Source organism: Bactrocera latifrons, unplaced genomic scaffold, assembly GCF_001853355.1.
Source record: "Bactrocera latifrons isolate USDA-ARS-PBARC rearing strain unplaced genomic scaffold, ASM185335v1 scaffold_13, whole genome shotgun sequence".
Classification (NCBI taxonomy): Eukaryota; Metazoa; Arthropoda; class Insecta; order Diptera; family Tephritidae; genus Bactrocera; species Bactrocera latifrons.
Window position 1 is genome coordinate 1,993,215 of NW_017534741.1, and position 19,783 is coordinate 2,012,997.

At 34.3% G+C, this 19,783-nt stretch overlaps 2 protein-coding genes across 2 annotated transcripts; both read right to left on the minus strand.

The window, feature by feature from the left end:
* Positions 1–1,990: 1,990 nt before the first annotated feature.
* On the minus strand, positions 1,991–4,908 carry LOC108978938 (endocuticle structural glycoprotein SgAbd-4). The gene is made up of 2 exons (XM_018949459.1): positions 4,561–4,908; positions 1,991–2,493 (listed from the first exon to the last, which is right to left on the minus strand). The coding sequence occupies exons 1-2, from the start codon at positions 4,728–4,730 to the stop codon at positions 2,256–2,258; spliced, it is 408 nt and encodes a 135-aa protein (XP_018805004.1). The 5' UTR covers positions 4,731–4,908; the 3' UTR covers positions 1,991–2,255.
* A 10,126-nt stretch (positions 4,909–15,034) lies between these two features.
* Positions 15,035–17,856, minus strand: LOC108978940 (endocuticle structural glycoprotein SgAbd-3). Its single transcript, XM_018949461.1, has 2 exons — positions 17,546–17,856; positions 15,035–15,346 (listed from the first exon to the last, which is right to left on the minus strand). The coding sequence occupies exons 1-2, from the start codon at positions 17,656–17,658 to the stop codon at positions 15,073–15,075; spliced, it is 387 nt and encodes a 128-aa protein (XP_018805006.1). The 5' UTR covers positions 17,659–17,856; the 3' UTR covers positions 15,035–15,072.
* Between the last annotated feature and the right edge of the window lie 1,927 nt (positions 17,857–19,783).

A 19,783-nucleotide genomic window follows, 5' to 3' on the forward strand; every position in this document is an offset into this window, starting at 1 on the left:
CATTTTACGCCTGAGTTAAAGGTATACAGGTTATCAATTTGTTTCGAAAAATAGGTTCAATAGTTTAAATTCCTATAAAAATTGAATACTAAAACTTATCAGTCATTGAATTTGATGTAATGAATACCGATCTCAATAAGTAAATGCGCTTTATTGTTTAGGTGTTACATAAACTTGAGATGCGGAATCAATCGCCACACTGTTAAAGTGTAAACAACACAAAGAAACCGTCGAAAAGTTGTAAATTCTCATTTTTATTATATATGAGCCAATTGTACACTAAATACGTTCATTCATTCATTATCTTAAGTCCTTTGACAAACTTGTGCTATATTACAAGTATTGATCACAAAACATGTGGAAATGGATCAAATGGACTTACATACCTCTTTTGATACTACAAAGCTATCAATTAATGCCTTAAGTGGGCGGGGCAGCACTTGTTTTCAGTTTAACCCCATTTAATTTAAAATTTGTTACAATAATCTGATTAACCATCATATAACTATAAACATGAATATATTGTATCAACCACAACAAATTGAGCATGCGCGTGTTTATCACTGAGTAACAGCGAAACTGGCACGCGTTGCTATTAATAAGTCTGTCGTAGAAGTAAGTTAAGTAAATCAGCATAATCGCTCATTAAAGTGCAATAAACTATATGTGACACCTCGAAACAATAACATGAAACCTCGAAATCGTATACTGTTATTCACCTGTACATATATGTATGCGTATTTTCCATTATGCGCGAATGCTTCCAATGGCAGATGACATATCAATGACGCGATATAGGCGAGTCAACTGAAGTAGTAAAATAAATAAACCGCAAGTGCAGAAAAATCCCATTTCGGCGAAACCGCAAGTCGTCCAAAGCTACAACAACTAAATATATAGACAAATAATTTACAAGCTTATATATGTATATGTAATATATGTATTCATATACATATATACATATTTACATAACATTATTTAACAGCACATGCGCATGCTCATTGAATTTACTAAATGGCGCGATCATTGTCGACATTAGCACTATATTTACACACTGTCACATTTGCCAGCAGCTTTGGCCTTTTAGTGGTGATAATGTGACAACAAAAACACATCACACACTCACGTGAGCTATTTAAACGGCATTTGGTGGGTGAGCATCGCTCTTGTCAATGGAATGCCGGTGAAGCGATTGAAGCGTAAGCCTGCGTAATCGTTTAATAAATATGCATACGCATGTAAATGTTTTGAATATTATTTATTGTTTTTGTATTGTACTACAAGGACAGTTTTTGATGGCAATTTAATAGTTATCCAAAAACACAAATTCGAGGAAATTTTTGTGTGATGCTGCTGGTGCCGCACATACCTACATATCGGTATTATTATAATCAAGGTTTAAAAAATTAACACATAATTGGTTTTTTATACGAGTTAATTTATCTTTCAGTACTTGGAATTTCAAAAAATATGTGTGTACTTAACAGCTTTCAGCTTTATGCTGTTTTGAAGTATACCTATACCCTTCAAAGCTTATGCATGGATTTATGTATGTACAACATATAGTATGTATGTAGTATATATGTATTTTGGTAATACCGAGACCTTCTCCTGTCAGCATCAAACGAAATAACCCGAAATTAAAAAATAAAAAACAAAAAAAATGTTCGAGACATATTCAGCGTGGGGAATATGGCATGGTATAAAATAGTTTTGATAACTATTACAAATAATTAATTATTTATAAAAATTTATAAAAATTATTAATTATTTTACTATATTATAAATAATCAATCATTTTATTTAATTAATCTTTAATAAATATTTTAAACACAATTATTTTCAATTAATTAATTTGTAACAAAAAAATTAAAAATAATTTTTACCATAACTCATACCTCTCCCTGTACCTTCGCTTCACCCTAGTCCATATATACTTTTGTTTACAATAAAAATCACTACACATACACACATATTTTTAAAGACCAACTTTATTTAGTTTTCACATAATTTTATTTATCATTAAATGGCAGCATTATCGTTTCTTTATTTAATTACTTAAAGTTATGCAACTATTGACTTATGGTTTTTTAACCTTTTCGCTTCTAATTAACTTAGTTAAATGTAATACTTATTGTTTACAACTTATTTCATTACTTCCGCTTTTATTTGTGCTTTATTTGCTTACTCTTTTTGTTGTTATTATATTTCAGTTTTTTTTAGCAAATAATTCTGGTTAAAAGTATTTGCTGGGCTTAAGCTGGCGGCACTGGCAAGTGATCGCCTTGTGGCTGGAAGCCGTTCTCATCGGCTACATAGCGCAGTGTGATGATGTTGCCCTCGGGATCGGAGTATGAGTACAAGCCGGTCTGCACCAACACCAACTCCTCGTGTTCCTCAATCACTTGACCATCGGTAGATTCCTGTTTTGGTACAACAATTTTCTTCAAATAACCAGCATTTTCGACTTTAATGCCATTTGAGGTCTCGTAACTAGAAGTGGGAAAGAGAGTTAAGTTTGAATTTCATATTTAAGATAGCATTGTTTGCAGTGATTTATGTCTGATTTTTCAATAGCATCAGGGTTCTTAAAAAATGTATTTCATTGTTCATCATTAATACTTTGCATTCTTTATTTGTAGTTTATTGCTTTTTAAGAAAGTAAGTTTACCAAGATTCTCTCAAAATGAAGCGAGGGTATTGGGTATATTAGCGCTAGGCTTAAAACGCTAGCCAAGAGAGAGGTAACTTTTAAAATTAGTAGAGTACTTAGCGAGAATACAATTATTGATTATCTGTTACAATTATTTTTTATAAATAACATACTCTTTTCGTGTTCTGAAGTTATTTGAAAAGCTGTTACTTTTCAGTACCTAGTAGTACTGTACAATCGTTCGACTTTCGCCTTTAATTTGTGGTTTTCTCTAGTATGTGTTCTGATTTGAAAGAGAGATAGAGAGAAGAGAGTTTTTTTGAAGGAGTAATGTTTTAGCAGCAGACCAGCAGCGGGGTTTCTGTCATTTGAGTTTCTCGCCTGATTTGTGGTTTTATCTCGTAGGGAGAGAGAGAAAAAAGAGCCGAGTTCTTTGAAGAAGTATATTGCCGGTTTGTTCATTGTCTGTTAGGGACCTAAAATGATTTGAAAAAATAGCTTTTTGGATGTAGCTGGGCACTGCGATAAAACCAAAGTGACAGCACCCATCCCAAAGCACAAGGCAGGCCTGGGTTTAAATAATTTTTCTTTATAAACAGTTATGAGTAGCGATTATACCGAAGATTTTCGCATTTAGGCATGAAAATTCGAAGAATTTTTTTTAAGATGTATTACTTTTTTTTTGGGAATTTATTAGTTTATACTTGTTGTGTTCTATAAAAGGTTAATGTATGAAAACTTTCTCCAAAATATAGACATCATAACAGTGTTATCATTTGCTACTAAAGTATTAATAACAATTCTTTTGCTATAGAATTTTTCGAAAAATCTTCTTAGAAACTCTTAAAAAATTTTGAAATACTCAGAAAAAATTACTAGTATGTTTTTTTTTAATATTTTTGAATACACTCGAAATGTTCCTTTTATTGAGAAAAGGTATTTAAAGAAAACATTCTTTAAATTATAAAAGTCCTAACAATTGCGTGTACTATTAATTTTTTAATTTCAGAAAATTTCGTAAGAGATGTATTTAAATATTTTGAAAAAACCCAGAGATTGAAAATTATTTTTCATATTTCAGAATATTCTCGAATCGTAGGCAAGAAAAAACTCGATTTTGATTTTGTTGATGGTATAGAAAGTTAATAGATTTTTAAATTTCAAAAAACACCTAACTGAGCTTAAATCGCCTTCGTTTGATTTAAAATATTGTCATTGTAAAATTTTCTAATGAAATAATGATGAAATTTGTTAAAGTAATGAAATGTTAAGCTATTATTTAACTATATTGAGCCAAAATATGTCTAAATGCAATAAATGGGATTTTCAAAACTAATTACTCCAATTTTTCATATGAACTGCATAAACACTGACAAATTAGTAAGTAATTAAAGAAATATATTAACACGAATTTTTAAAAGTAGCCATAACTAAGCAAAGAATCTGCTTTAGAATTTTTTTAGTTAGAATTTAACGGCAGATAATATTTGCATTTTTTGACACATTTATCTACTTGTGATTTATCAATTTCTGAATTTACTTTCCTTGTTTAAATTTGTGAGTATATTAATCAATGCTTGAAGTGCGATTGGTATTTCAAACTTGATTATAATATATTTAGCAATTTTGCATTGCAATTATTTCAATTCTACTGAGAGGTGGCAAAAAAATTATAAGCAAATTTTATAAATTAAGCTTTATTATAGCACAAAAATTAATAAATCGAAATTGAAAATTTTTGAAATAAGAGCGCTGTTCTCAAGCTTCAATGAAAAATATTTGTAAATAATGGCATGCAGTGTAAGTAATTATGTCCTTGCAAATACAATTGTTCTTATAAGAAAGACTTTCTAGAACACTCAAGAGTTCTCTTAATAATTAATCACACACACACACTCAATACACACCTGTTATTGTAGCTGCCATCTGGATTGGTGACATCGACTTGTTTGAGTATTGTGGCCGGTGTGGTTGTTGTGGTAACAGACGCACGCGCAGCAGCATCCTCCTCAGCAGGACGCGCCAAAACAATAGCGAATAGAACCGCCGACAACAATACAATGGCGAACTTGTACATTTTTTAAATATATATATATTTTTACTTTAACAAAAATAGCTCCGCGTAGCACACTTTGTTTCGTTTGCTTGGATTTTACTTTCAGTAATTAGCTTTCACAACTGAGTTGCTGATATCCTTTTGTGCCGTGTGACGGTGAGCGATTTTGTAATCCACTTGAATGTCGGAAATGCTATTTAACAACTGGCTGACAGGTACTTAACAGCAGCGCCTTTTTATATACGAAAAGTTTCTTGAAGAATCGCCATAACGCATGTGAAGTACACAGCGAAGAATCGCGGTGAATAATGAGAAAAAAAATAGCGAAAAAAGCGAAGCGGACTCCAATTACCGGCAATGCGTATACTGTAGACATGAACGTATGACTACATGTGCATATGCATGTGTAGTGGTGTGTGAGTATGGGTGACTGCGTGCGTGAGTGCCGGTGAGACAAGGGAAAGATGGGCGCGATAGATAAGAGATATAATGACTACCACTACCACGAAAGGCAAATCTAAAATTGAGTTTGTATGCGTGTGCGTGTGTGCAAATGGCACTAACCGCAAAGGTAAATATTCGCAAACAGCAAATAAATCGTATACATGTATGTTTGTCTGTGCGGCAAAATAGTACTGTACTGGCGAACATGTGCGAAAGCTGAGCACAATTTACATAGTTTAGTTTATTTCTGTCTTCATTAACTTTATTGCGAACGCGCAGTTTTCTGTGACTGCTCCTTTTTCGGCGAATGTGTTGAAAACCCAGAAATGATGAGTAACCCTAGGCATAAAGGAAGAAAAGACTCAATTACAACAACAATCAAGCCCGTACAAATTGTGATTAGTCGAAATTGTGTTCGTCATGCTCCCGATGAAATGTTGAAATTGTATTTCTTTTGTTTCGATTTTTTTTTTTTGAATTTTTTATCGTGCACAAGCATTGTTATTATAAAGTCCAGCGTTTGCTGGACCTACGGGAAGGCGTTACGTGCATAAATGTTGGCTACGAAAAAGCCGTTGTTCGATTCATTAAACAATTTTTGATAATAGGCTGGCCAGTCTGAATGGCAACAGCTTCAGTTCGGAAGCAAGCATATGACTTGCTGTTTTTGGCTGAAACAAGCCCAATGTGTTTCCCATGTATTGATAAATAACAGTGTTTGATTAAATTACGTAAATTAGATGATCGGCGCTATTGTATGGCGCTTACAGAATGTGGGTCACAAGTGTAAAATTCACATTACGTTTGCAAAAACGAAACGGCAATTTCGAATTTGTTTCATTTCAAGGTGTATGTATGTTTTCAATTACTCACGTGACAATAAGATAATTTTTTTGTGAATTGCAAAAAAAATAAATGAAAAATATTTTTTTCCACTTCTTGATTTCGGCATTTTAAGAATACACACAGAAAATATCTGGAAAAGTCGGTGTATTTTTCGGCCTTTTAACTTTATATAACGCATTAAGAGGATGCCTAGGAAACTGACTAAAAGGTACAATTGCATGAGTTAACAAGTAAGGAAGAGCTAAGTTCGGGTGCAATCGAATATTTGATAGTCATGCAGCTTGGAAAGGTCAAAAAGACATCAAAATTCCTTTAGGACTTAGCAAAACTTTATATTAAGTATCGACTTTAGTATCGACCCAATTTAAATATTTTTGCCAATACTACATATCATTAACATGCCACATACTAAAAAAATGTTCCCTGGTTTTCACAAAGTTCATAACATACAATTACCAATCATATGTATTAAAATCAGATGAATGCTCGAAAATCCTGATATAAGTTATAGGAAGTAGTCGTGGCTGTTGTGACTTCACCAATTTTCATAATGTAGCATAATGGTGTCAGCGGAACGTTGCATACCAAATTTGGTTCAAATCGGTTAGTCGGGTCTCGATGGCACGCCCATCGTCAAATCGGCTCCATTTAAGCCCTGTCATACCATATCGGTGGTAAAATCTATTGTCTCTAGCATAATTTAATTATTGACAGCGCTTTTAGTATTGCGTTTCATTCGTTTTCATAGTGTCGGCAGGAATTTTTGTAATATTACTACCCTTAATCACTATGCCAAATACGACCACGATCTGTCAACCAGCGTAACAATTTTTACAATAGATAAAAATATTGAACAAAGTATTTGTCTCATATTTTGTAATTCTAACCAAATTTTGTGTGCGGAATCAATGCGAATTTCGGAAAAGCCTGAAAATTCTGTTTTATCAAAATCACAAGCCTACGAATGAGCCAAAGCCTTCAAAGATGGCCGAGAGATCGGTGAAGACATCGCACCACATTTCTTGACAGCAGTTACCGATGAGACATGAGTAGCAATTAACTATATGAAAACAAGTAAGCAATTATCGGAATGGGGGGGAAAAATGAGACGAAATCGAAAAAAAAAACGCCAAAGCCGCTCAAGAATCAAGATAATGCTTTGTTTTTTTTTTTAAATTCTAATTTCGGATGTACAGACCCTTAATAAAGAGTTCTATTTGGCTGTATTGAGGCGTTTGCGTGAGAAAATTCAACCGCCATATTCCACAGATTTGGTTCCGTTAGATTCTTTCTGGTTCCCCAAACTGAAATTGCCGTTCGCTGACGGAGCTGAAGGCCATCCCAAAAAATGTTAATGATAAATGTTTCGAGGACTGGAAAAATCCTTGGGAAAAGTGTATTTCCTCTGGTGGGGACTACTTTGAGGGCGACAAAATAAATATTGATGAATAATTAAATATCTTACGTTTTATTTACAATTTGCAGGTTTTGTCAGTGTATTTAAAAAATAATGAAAGCTCGGCGACCGCTGTTCAAAAATTTCATATAAAAAGTGTTTTTACTTCGTTAAGTGTGAAGATAAATTGAAATGGCGGCAATTTTAAATCTTGCGTTGATTTTGTGACATCCTGTATAAACTTTTTATAGAGTTCCTTCAGGCTGCAACAAAGTTTATGGAAAACTTAAGGGGCAGTAGGTTCATTTTTTTTCTTACTTTTTTATTTATTTTTTTTGTATTTTCTGTTCCCGTATACCCTTAGAATTAATGAATAAACCCACTTTGTCATTGGAAGGTTTCGAAAAAGGCAAAAAAAAAAAAAATAATAATAACGCTCGACGTTCGGAGCTCTCGAAGTGCATACCCCAAACTTTAAACGAGTTTTTTCAAAGCACACTTTTTTGAACCGACGGGCATGATTCGGGTCGAACTACTCAACCGATTTGCCAAATTTTTTTTTTTTAATGTTCACAAAACGCCTGACTATCTAGATTCATAAAATTTATTGACCATGTTATGACAAAATTTATGTAAAAAAACATGGAGAAAAATAAAAACGTTAATTACTTTTTTATTTATCAACATTTCTTCATGATTATAGTAAGGATGATAACCATTCACGTACTTTTTAAGAATAAATTGGGCTTTTGTGCTCCAGATGATCCAAACAAGGGGGTTTGTTAAACTAATAAAGTGTGATAAATCAATAAATAAATATGTCAGAGACATTAAATTTTACCACGAGTTGATGCGTGAGTGCTTTGTAGGAGCCGTGGTAAAAATTAGACGATAGACAACGTTCTGACCACTTTTAGGTAAAATCATATATCTTGGGGATAGCTCGACCGATTTCAACCATATTCAGTGTATGATACTCTATTGACAATGAATATCAATAAGCAATCAATATAACGGAATGCAAATTTGGACGAATAATGCCTTTCAACTATGCCATCTTAAGACAAAAATAGTATAAATGGAAGCAAAATTGTTCAACCCTCTGGGTATCGAATATGTGGACCCTAGAGCCTATAGTTGAGTTTTGATCGAAAATATCGGCTAATCTATGATGATAAGGTGACATTGTATTTATTTTGAAAATTCTTTATTTATTCTTCCAAATCAATTTCATCCCCTTCAAAGTAATTCCCTCCCGATGCAATGCGCTTATGACAACAGATTTTCCAATCTTCGAAACACTGGTCATTTTCCGGAATGGCCATCGTATAAAAACGGTGTTCCCGGAGCGGTCTTTTGAGCTTGGTGAACAGCCAGAATACGGTGGTTGCGGAACGATATGGATTGAGTTTTTGGCGAAATGATCACGATTTATCGTGGAGGCTGAATTTACCGACCGTAGTGCCAAAGATACCTTCTTTGCCCACCCTTCTTTGCCCACCCTGGCGCTCCAAGCACTCATAAAAGGCATTTTTGGTCACATCGTCCTTCTCTTCCGTCGGGGCGTGGGCGCAAACCAGCGATATGTTGAAGAACCTCGCTTTGATGCGGATTGTGGCTAGACGTTCATTCACCGGAGTGAATGATAGTACTCGGCGACGGAGTCTCTCTCCCACCACAAATCCCACACCAAACTTGCGCTCCTTTATATGGCCACTGTAGTAAATGCCACAAGGACCTACTCGTCTCTGTCCCTGTCTCGTCCATCGCATTTCTTGGACGGCGGTGATGTCAGCCTTTATTTTCATTCGGACATCAACCATCTGGTCAGCGGCACCTTCCCCATTAAGGGACCGGACATTCCAGATGCATGCCCTCAATTCATAGTCCTTAATTCGTTTGCCATGGTCGTCATCAAAAGGGGGGGTCTCTCATCCGAGGCTGTTGTTGCGTTGTCATTGGGGTGGTTTTTTTTACGTGGCGGGTCCCAAACCCAGCGCACAATCCTATGCAGGGAATGTTTCGCCTTCTCACTTTAGCTCACCTTCAAACGGATGTTCTTAGGCTACCCAGAGGATACTTGGTCAAGGACCGGAAGTCGTGAGCTGCTTGAGTCATATGTAAAAGAATCGTTTCTGGCCACTCCCAAGTGAATGGCGATCAGAGAACTTTTTTCACTTGCGTGAACTTCTACACATGACTCCATCCTCCTGACTGACAGTACTACCAACCTAAAAAAAAAATAATTCTCCAAATCCTTCCACGCGCGCAGTTTAAATTCAAATGTCATATATATAGTTGGAATTTGGAGAGAATCATTTCCTGATAATAGTATCCCTCTGCATGAAAAATGGTTTGAATCTTCCTTACTTGTTATATTTACATTTTTCCACGCTTGCGTACTTCGTGTTCAGCCATTTTTAATTGGAGCTCGTACAGAGCCATCCTCTTCAGTATTTATTTATATGTTATCAGTTTTTAATTCCGATTTGGTAATTAAATATCATGTTTTCGATTTTTAAATCCGATTTAGCACAGTAACCTAAGCTTTTAATTAGCACATCTTGGATATTCTTTTTTTTAAGTTTTGTTCCCAAATTCGATTTTAAAATATTTAAAATTTTGATTTAAAAATTACAATTCTGTTCTGCCGGTCCTTCTCAGCAGTACTCGTATACTCACAAGTATATATTGTCATTTATAATATTTTAAGCATTTGAATGTATTAGGAGGTTCCCAGGCCAGGGGTTTGACTGTTTCTACTACTGTTTCAGTTTCAAATATGTAATTAAGCAGCTGTCGAAAGATCTTCTTCCACGTATCACCATTAATTTACGTGTCTCCGTTGTTTATTTCTGTAATTTCAAAATACAACGCAGACACAAAATATTAATTTTTAAATGACAAAAATTCTTTACAGTTACATTTGTACATACCGCACAATAATGCAAAATATATTAATACAAAATAATTTTTCAATGTCGTCAATTAGCAATTTACTTCAAAATATCTGACGTAATTCATTTATTATTATTATTATTATATGTATTTATGTACAATGTATGTATGCGAGGAATATCCCATCCTCGAACGTTAACACTAGACGCGAAATCAAGAAGAAGGGTTTATTAAGCGAAATAATTATAAATTCTATACTAATTGGATATGTAAATCACTTTCGCTTTCAACCTTTCTGAAATGCAATATGAAGGTATACATATGTACATACATTTGTTCTTATGTATTTATGTAGATATATGTACGAATATAACTGCTATAAACCAGAGAAGGTCCACAAACGACTGTGGCAGTTTTGACGCACTAAAGAATAGTTTCGAAACTAAAGCAGATGCGCTAAAAATAAATACAAACATCACAGTTATTGCACTGACACTCATGCACACATATTTACTGCATACTGCGGTAGTAAATATTGTAGATTAAATAGAGTGGCACGAATTCGTCGACTCACTCACCAACTGACCGAGCGCTTGTCTAAATGTCTGCTACATGCCCCGGAGTAATAAATTGATTAGCATATAGTTTTTGTTTTTGTGTGTGTTTTTTTTTTTTACAAAAATTAGCACTTAGACGCGACCAAAACGATACAATAATATTTGTTGTTGTTACTACATTTTAAGTGAGTAGAGAAGTAAACTAAAAATTATGGTAATAAGTGATTTAACTTGGCTAATACATACGTTTATATGCCACGAATGTGAAACTAATGGGTCCTAGGCGTCAGCATACATATATACAGTATTTTATGCAAAAATGAAGCATACAAAGTAGTGTTTCGCTGCAATCGACTGCTGGTAGTTCATAATCGATTTTGCGTTAACATTTTCAAATTCAAATTATTGCTAATATTAATGACCTAGAGCGCCACTAAAAAATACGTATATAAATGTATGCATACATATGCTACAAATACGAGTAAATTAAAAATGAAAACTTAGAAAAACGGTAGTTTTTCTCCACAGTTTCTGTCATATACTTATCATATGCACCAGAAAAATTTCATCTCAGATATTTATTATGATAAAAGAAGTATCCGGAAATTATAAATAAAACGCAAAATATTTAATTATTCATCAATATGCATTTTGTTGCCTTCAAAGTAATTCCACCCAGATGCATGTCAAACTCATAAACCCTTGCCTCATATGCAGTTATAATGCTCTTTATGAATGTGGGATCGGCATTCGCGCGATCAAACATATCCGAAAAGATCTGTTTTCGGTAGTCTTTGTGAAAAAAATTAGGTTTATCGGGACGTGTCCAAAATATCCACCAAAGTCATTCAAACGGCCTCGCAAGAGGAGTTCAGTTCTCTTGGCATCTCTCTAGCACTTGCCTGACGATTTTCAAGCAGTATATTCTGCGCTTTTTTAACATTTCCATTAGTTGAAGAGCTCGATTTCTAACAATCGCAGTGATTCAGGACACCAATTTTGTTTGGAAATACAAAATTTGAGACAAATTCTTTGTACTATATTTTTATCATTGCAAAAATCGCAACACACTATTGAGGTGTATCGACTTAAGCAGCTGCTGAAAACAAACTGGTTGACGCTCATATTTGGTGTAGTAATTAAGAACAGTCTTATCAATTTAGAAAATTCCTTTTTTTTTTTTGTATACATCATATCATTTACATGGGGAATTTAGTAAGAGTTTCTGGCTTCGTTTTTATCTCAATGAACTCTCTACTACAAGGTGAATTCCAAAGTAAACAGGACCTACAAAAAAAAAAAAACAAAAAAAAAAACCTTCTGCTTCAAGACAGCTTTTTGCACGGTCCACAAACATGTCGAGCGAGTGTTTAGCTCGTTGGCCGGTATGGCCGCCAGTATGCCGGTGCAAGCCTTGTGACCTACGGCCTCTACGTCTGCACAACGCTTTCCTTGCATGGGAAAATGCATTTTTGTGAAAAGGAAGAAGTCCGACGGTACCATATCAGGTGAATACGGGGAGTGGTTAATGGTTAAAATGTGATTTTCGGTGAAATAATCGTCCTTCGTATGTTGGTTTCTGAGCAATTTTTGGTCGTCAGTCAATTTGTTTGGAACAAACCGTGCTTACACCGTACGTAGGTACAAGTATTTGGTCGAAATGCGATAAATCGATGCTTTGGAGATGTTCAATTCCATTTCCATGAATTTCAATGATGATTTCGGCTGATTTTTGATGAATTCACGCACAGTTTCTATGCAATTTTTGATGATCACGGATCTTGATTGGAACACATGTTGATCGTCATTTATGTCCTCACGACCAATTTGAAAACGTTGAAACCACTCGCGCACTCTGCTACGGGATAGGCAATCATCACCATAAACTTGTTTCATCAATTGAAATGTTTCGGTAAAATGTCATGAAATTCTCACTTAACAATCGATAATGATAGCAGATTCTAGTGCACCTGTCGAGATATAGATGACGCCACCAGGGGGCGCTAGATTCAAAAAGTCCTGTTAACTGTTAACTTTGGAAAACACCTTGTTAATTGTTCTTACCTTCATCATGTTTTCCTAGTACACAGTTATTTTGCTAATTTTTCGGTTTAAAAACTTGTAATTCATAAGGTTGCTGCTACTGTGAGCTGATGTTTGTGATGATATGTTTGATAGTTCAGTTATTTTTACATTTATACACTAACTGGAAAAGTCGCGAAAAAAATCCATTAATTGGCAATTTCGGGGAGAATTTAATAACGTCCCTCCCACAGGTACTCTCGTCTCTATTTGTAACAAGCAGGGTCAGCTCATTTCCACAAACATCTTTTGAGACGAAGTTTTCTCTAGCAAAATAATGTGCTATTAACAATAAGTGGTAATCACGTTTTGTCAGGTCCGGACTATAAGATGAATACATAAGAATCACCAAACCAACCAAAWGGTATGGCGTTGCCGATTAGACACAATTCCTCTAATATTAGTCATAATTAACAGCTTCTTGGCAATGCCTTACTTAATACTCTTCAATTGTTGATAGTGTAGAACCATATTAAGAGTTTGGATATAGAAGAATAGCTCATAGCATATGGATGATTTCCTACCAATTCCATCCAAAACGTAGTAAACCCGGGAGCCATAACGCTGGCTTTTTTATTGATCTCAACATTTTTGTCTCTGTTTTCTTGAATGTGCCTCTAATTTTCCAAAATAAAATTGACATTATAATTAAATATATATGACTGTTATTTTCTTTTATGTTTTCTGATTTTTATAATCTACTTAAAAATAAATGAGAGCAAATCCTTTTAAATCTTTGGCAGCTTTAATAATATTATCAAATATATTCTCGTTCTATTGGCTTCATAAATTTTGAGAAGTTGTCGTTTGTTTATTGATTATTGAAGTCGCGATGAAAACAAAGACTAGGGAAGCTTCTCATGTTCACTCTTTATTTAATATAAAAAGGAAAGATACGGTTGCACTAACACACTTGAAGAAATTCACGTGTATGTCGATGGTTTGACGTCCAAATATGTTTACGAGCAAAGTCTTTCACTGGTAATCCCCCGGGAAAAGTCCTATAATTTATATGCTCGCTACTATTGTGTGATACAGAAAACTTGAATTTAGCAAAGAGGAGCACATTAACCAAAGATGGCGGCTCAGGTCGAGCTGAATGAAAATAATACAATAGAATAGGAACAAATAAGAAATGTCAATTAAATAATGGTCTATTTGAGGTATGTTTCATGATCTCTTCCAATATTTATGTTTTGTTTTTAAGAAAATTAACACGAGAATAATTTTTTAAAATTATAAATTAAATAGAATTTATTCCATAACCTCAAATTATGGAATTATTTCAACAATTAAGCGGCTATCAGATACATATTTTGACTGAACGTTGTAGATGTAAATGCGGGTGTGTGTGTGTCCACTTGAGGTGTTTAGCATTTGAGGCATTATGTAAGCTGTCATCGAACGTGGCTAAGTACATTTAATGCTTCCAAGCCTAAAGCTTTGATTTGATTATACTTTATTCCAGTCACGTTGTGATTATGGAAATAAATTGCCGACTTTTTGACAAAAGATTTGCAAGTTTATAGTGGTTTTATTGTTCCACCGCTAACGGTTAAAGAAAGCAAATAAAGGCGATGTCGGGCAATAAAAGAAATAAAACAAAATGAACTGAAAAAGTAAAATCAAGTCCAAAATTGTGCGCGCTTTGTTGTAAAAACGCACAAATGGCGAATACTGAAGACAAATAAGTTTATATGAAATACAAAAATATGCTACACACATAGACAAAGCGATATGAGCGTGTGTTTGAACCAATATTTATGCTTGGTATGTTTTGAGTTTGTTTTGGGTGAATAAACTTTGAACGCATCGCTCGCCTACACCCAACCGCCAGTGTTGTAGTCCATCAATTCGTGAATTAAATAAGTTACGCGCATTTAGTTTAAATATTTAAATTATTATTTCTTTACAGAAATTTCGTAATCGCGCACTTTATTATACATTTTTACACATAACATATGGAAATAGACAAATTATATATAATTGCCTTTAACATTGCTTTTAGAAGTCAGTCCAAAATATATTTTTCTTCTACTTATTTAGCGCATTGCATCGCAAAGATCACAGTTCTCTTCTTTTCAACTAGTTTTAGCTCGTTTCCGCTCGCACGTGTAATCAGCTTGCTAGCTTGTTTAGTTTAATGTTTTTTCGCCGCCGCTTCTGGGTTATAGGGATGCTCTTCCAAGTACTTCAAGGTCTTCAGCACCGATTCGGGCACAGGTGGTGGTGTTGGAAGGTGTGCGCCCACCGGTTGGTAGCCGTTCTCATCAGCTATGTACGACACCAAGTACTCCTTGCCGTCATCGGCGACAAAAGCAAATTTACCCTCGATCGACTCGCCATCATGCTCTGCGTCCACCTTCTTCAAAACGCCGTCTTGTGAGGCTTTCGAACCATCGCCGAGCTCGTAACTGTGGGAAACAGAGTAGAAAAATGAAAAACGAAAGATGAATTAAAATTTCTAAGCATTTATTAATAGAGCTGACAACAAAAAAAAAGCATTCATGTTGTTCTTGTTAACAGTACCCGAAACAAGTGGATATCTGAAGCGTTTGTGCGCATTTCAATTTGTCCACACTCTGAGGTGGAGAGATAAAAATTTCGCGATGTTCGTTCGTACGTGGAATGTGATCTAATTTTGTATGGAGCTTGTGCTTGATTTGATGGGAAGATATGTATTTAAGTAGTTTATGGGAGAAATGCTGCGTTGAGCTGCAGGTGTAAATAATTTAAATGTATTTTTTAATAGAAATTTGGTGGATATTTTATAGTTCAGTGTCCAGTTAATATATTCTAAGAATGAATTAAATTTTTGAAACCATTGTTCGAAGATAATTCCTTATCTGCGTCAGCACCAAATAAGAGCGCTACGTGACTCGAAATTGGCGTCTATAATCTAATAAAAAAGTGTAACTATTTATTACTTGAAAAGCAAGAAATGGGTGCTATAAATTAGAATATTATGGAAGATAAAGTGGAACATACTATTTATGGTGTTTGAACCACTACGTGACTATGGACACAAAGCAAAAGCAATGAAATAAAGCAGATTCTTAAAGGTCTCAAATTCAAAAAGCTAATGAATGTGCTCAAAACCTCCTCAGTATATCTCATTAAAACGTGAACAACAATAACTTCTTTCATTCATATAAATCCAGCATTGAACCAAAAAAAGTTTTTCTGTATTTTTTTGTTCTTTTTCAATACTTTAATATGAAGAAAACCTCAACTGAAAATCACCGTATTTTGATGGAAGTTTATGGAAAAAATGTTATAACTGAGCGAAGTCAGCAGTGATTTGTACGTTTTAAAAGCGGTGAATTTGGCCTTGAAAATGAAAAGCGCTCTGGGCGGCTAAAGAAATTGGAAAATGAGAAACTGGCATCATTAATTGATGAATATTGTTGCCAAACAAAACAAGAGCCTGTGCAAATCACTCAAGCAGCCATTTCAAAACGTTTAAGACCAGCTGGACACATTAAAAAACGAGAAATTTGGGAATTAAGAAAATTTGAACGACACGTTCACATGTCAGAAATATTGCTTGAACGCTTGAATGAAAGGAAGCGGTTGCGTGTCGGATTGTGACTGTTGAAGAAAAATAATTCACTACGGCAAAGCTACGGTAAAAAAATCAAAGTTTAAACTTTGTCAACCAGCCAAATCAACCGCAAAGCTAGATATTCATCGTCAAGACATTGAGGTCAGATCGGATACTAATATGAAAAGTAAAGGGAACGACTTTCCATCATAACAACGCTCAGCCTTGGGTTTTGTGACCGTTTCAAAAATATTTGGTCTAATAACTCAGACCTCACCCCTTCTGACTATCCCTTGTTACAGTCAATGCAGAACGCCTTCACTTAAATATAATTTACATCAGAAGAGGGTATAAAATGTTGGCTTCATTCATTCTTGTCATCCAAGCTGTTGTAGTTTTTTTGAAATGGAACCCACAAATTGACATAAAGAAGAATAATATCTTAGCTTCAGACTTCAGAAAAATGAGTTTGAATTATAACTCTGTCATTGTTAATAGACAAGTATTGTCTATTTTGTTTAAGTATCAATTATTATTATTATTAAGTTTGGTGTTTTTAAACTCAATAACAATATTTGTATTTTGATTTAAGACTACCATTTTTCAATTGAGTCATAATCAGCAACATTATTAAAATTGAAAAGTATTTATGTTGGAATAAATTAGAAAGAAGTTCAACTAGTTTTTCTAGCTTCATTTTATTAGTTTAGTTTTTAATAACAATAAAACTCAAAAACTCACATTTGACTCAATATCTTATTAGAATAATGGCTTGATTGTAGAAATATGAATAATTAATGCTTTCAAAATCTTTATTTAATTAATTTTTCTACAGCATAAATTCTTATATAATCCTGCTCATTTTAAAGCAAAAGTAAGTATTGAAATCTCAAGCTACACTAAAACGGTCTCACATTAATCAATACAATAGTTCTTCAATGCTTTCAATTTCTTCCATATGTCAATTCAATGCAACACTGTTTGATTGATTTATGATTCCGCTTTACAACATACACAACATATTCACCACGCTCATTATTCAACTTTCACATTGCTACTTAAGGCTTACTGGTAGTGGAATTTTCCATCATATTCCACCATGGCTTCATTGGAGATCAATTGCACTTCTTCCTTTGCCAGCGTCGAGGCAAAGCACAAACAGACGACCAATAATAATTTCATTTCGAATCTTTATGTTTGACTAGAAATTCACACAAACGATAAGAAGAACAGCTGATACTGTTTTTAATTGAATTTAATTCGACAAATACTATCAACAAACAGATACCAACTACCAGCACAAAATTATTGAAATTGAGATTGAGCAGAGAAGTTCACCTAAAAACGCGACACGCTAAATGACAAGCTCCATGCACTAATGACAGACTTTTATACGTGCGTCAATGCCATCATCCGGCAACAGCAGCCGCCGTCGCCGCCGCACAGATCACTTCGAGATTCTTGATGACAAAATAGCAAAAACAACTCGATGCTTAAAAAGCCAAAACAAAGATAATCTTAAAATTAAGCGACTATTCAATGTCGACGAAAATAAAAACAATGTTTTTAGTGGTATTAAATAAAGTCGTATATTTATAATAAATAATATTGAACTTGTTTTTGACTGCAAGCATTTCATGATTACACATATGCTAATGTCGGTATGTGAATGTGAACCGCGCAGCATACCCTGCAGGAAGTTTTGATAATAAATCATTCTCATTTTGTGAAAACATTTGCCTTTAGATATGAGGGTTAGCTGTAAATAATCAACTGAATTTGTATCCTTCGTACTCATGAGCCGACCAGCGACAAAGCGTTTTGGCACCATTCAACACCCACAAGAGTCGGTTGGCATCGTCTTAGACTTCGAGGAAGCATACTACTGCTTTGTGTTTAGTTACCAAAGGACCTCCTCTAAAAGCAGTTAATTTTAACATGGATGAAAAAAGCAAGATTGTAAAGCCTTAAAAGGGGTAGGTAGTTGTGTATGAGGAAATATCTCTGTCCCGTTAGCATGCTTAACAGTTGTGGTGGTGTAATGCTAACACGAGTTCTCTAGCAGAAACTGGTTGATATTCTATGCTCTAGTATGTAGAAGATACAGGGATAATATTTTTGCCATTATTAAGGGGGTATTCTAGTATAGAATTTTGAAAAACTCGATGTTTTTTTTGCATATTATTAAAGACTGGACCTTTAAGAATATATTCCCAAAGGAATTTTGAAAATTCCTATTATTTACCGACTTATAGCTATTTTAGTGACGCAGCGTGCAAACTGGCTCTAACGGCCGTTAGCGAAATGTAAGTATAGACTGCCTGCAGTTAGACTCAAATCTTTAATCACGTTTTTCTCGAAAGTACTACTGACATGATTTCTCATGTTCTAATGAACCGATTAACTTGAAATTTGGTGTGGACCTTCTTTATATATCTCTCTATGGTTGGAACTAGTACTTTAAAAAATTTAGATTTTTACCAATTTTAAAAAATTTTGATCTTTGCCAAAAAACGGGCAAAAAATTAAAACAGTCACCATTTACTGAATTTTTTTTTTTTTTTTTGTATTCTTAAAATATCAATAAAGAATCTTTATCTGATAAAAAATTGGATAGTAAAAATGTTCTTAGTTTTTTTTTATTGGACTTTAAAAAATGCCGTTAAATAGCATTTTTAAACTAGAATAACCCCTAAGTAGAAATATCCGCTTTGGAGACAACTGGATGAAGGAAAAGGTTATACTAATGCGATCAAATTGAAAGGTGAATTTTGTCTTTCAAAGAATTCTTCTCCCGCTGCAATATATTTATTCCAATGAATTTTCCAGTCATTACAGCACATAACCGTCGTGTGCAGAGCCTTAATCGATTCAGCTTTCATATCCTCAATTGAGTCAAAACAGTGTCCTCGGAGTGGTCAAGAGAATTTGCTAAATAGCCAAAAGTTACATGAAGGTAAATCAGGCGAATGTCGTAGTTACGAAATGATCACGAATATCCAATGCAGTATGAGATGGTGCATTATTCAAAGAAGTGCGATTGAATAAATTCACTAACAGTACTACCAACTTACTCAAGAAAAAAAATTACCGATCCGAAAAACACGCGAAGTATAAAATTCACCTTTCAATTTGACAGTTTCATTCAGATTCAATTTGACAATTTCCGACCAGAAAACCGTGTTTAGATTCCGATTTGAATTATTCTTTATGCGAAATAGAAGTACAAGTGAACACGCTGTTAAAACTGTTGGTTCTTCAAACACAGGAGGCACCTTCTTTTTAAGAGAGAATGTGTGTGTATATA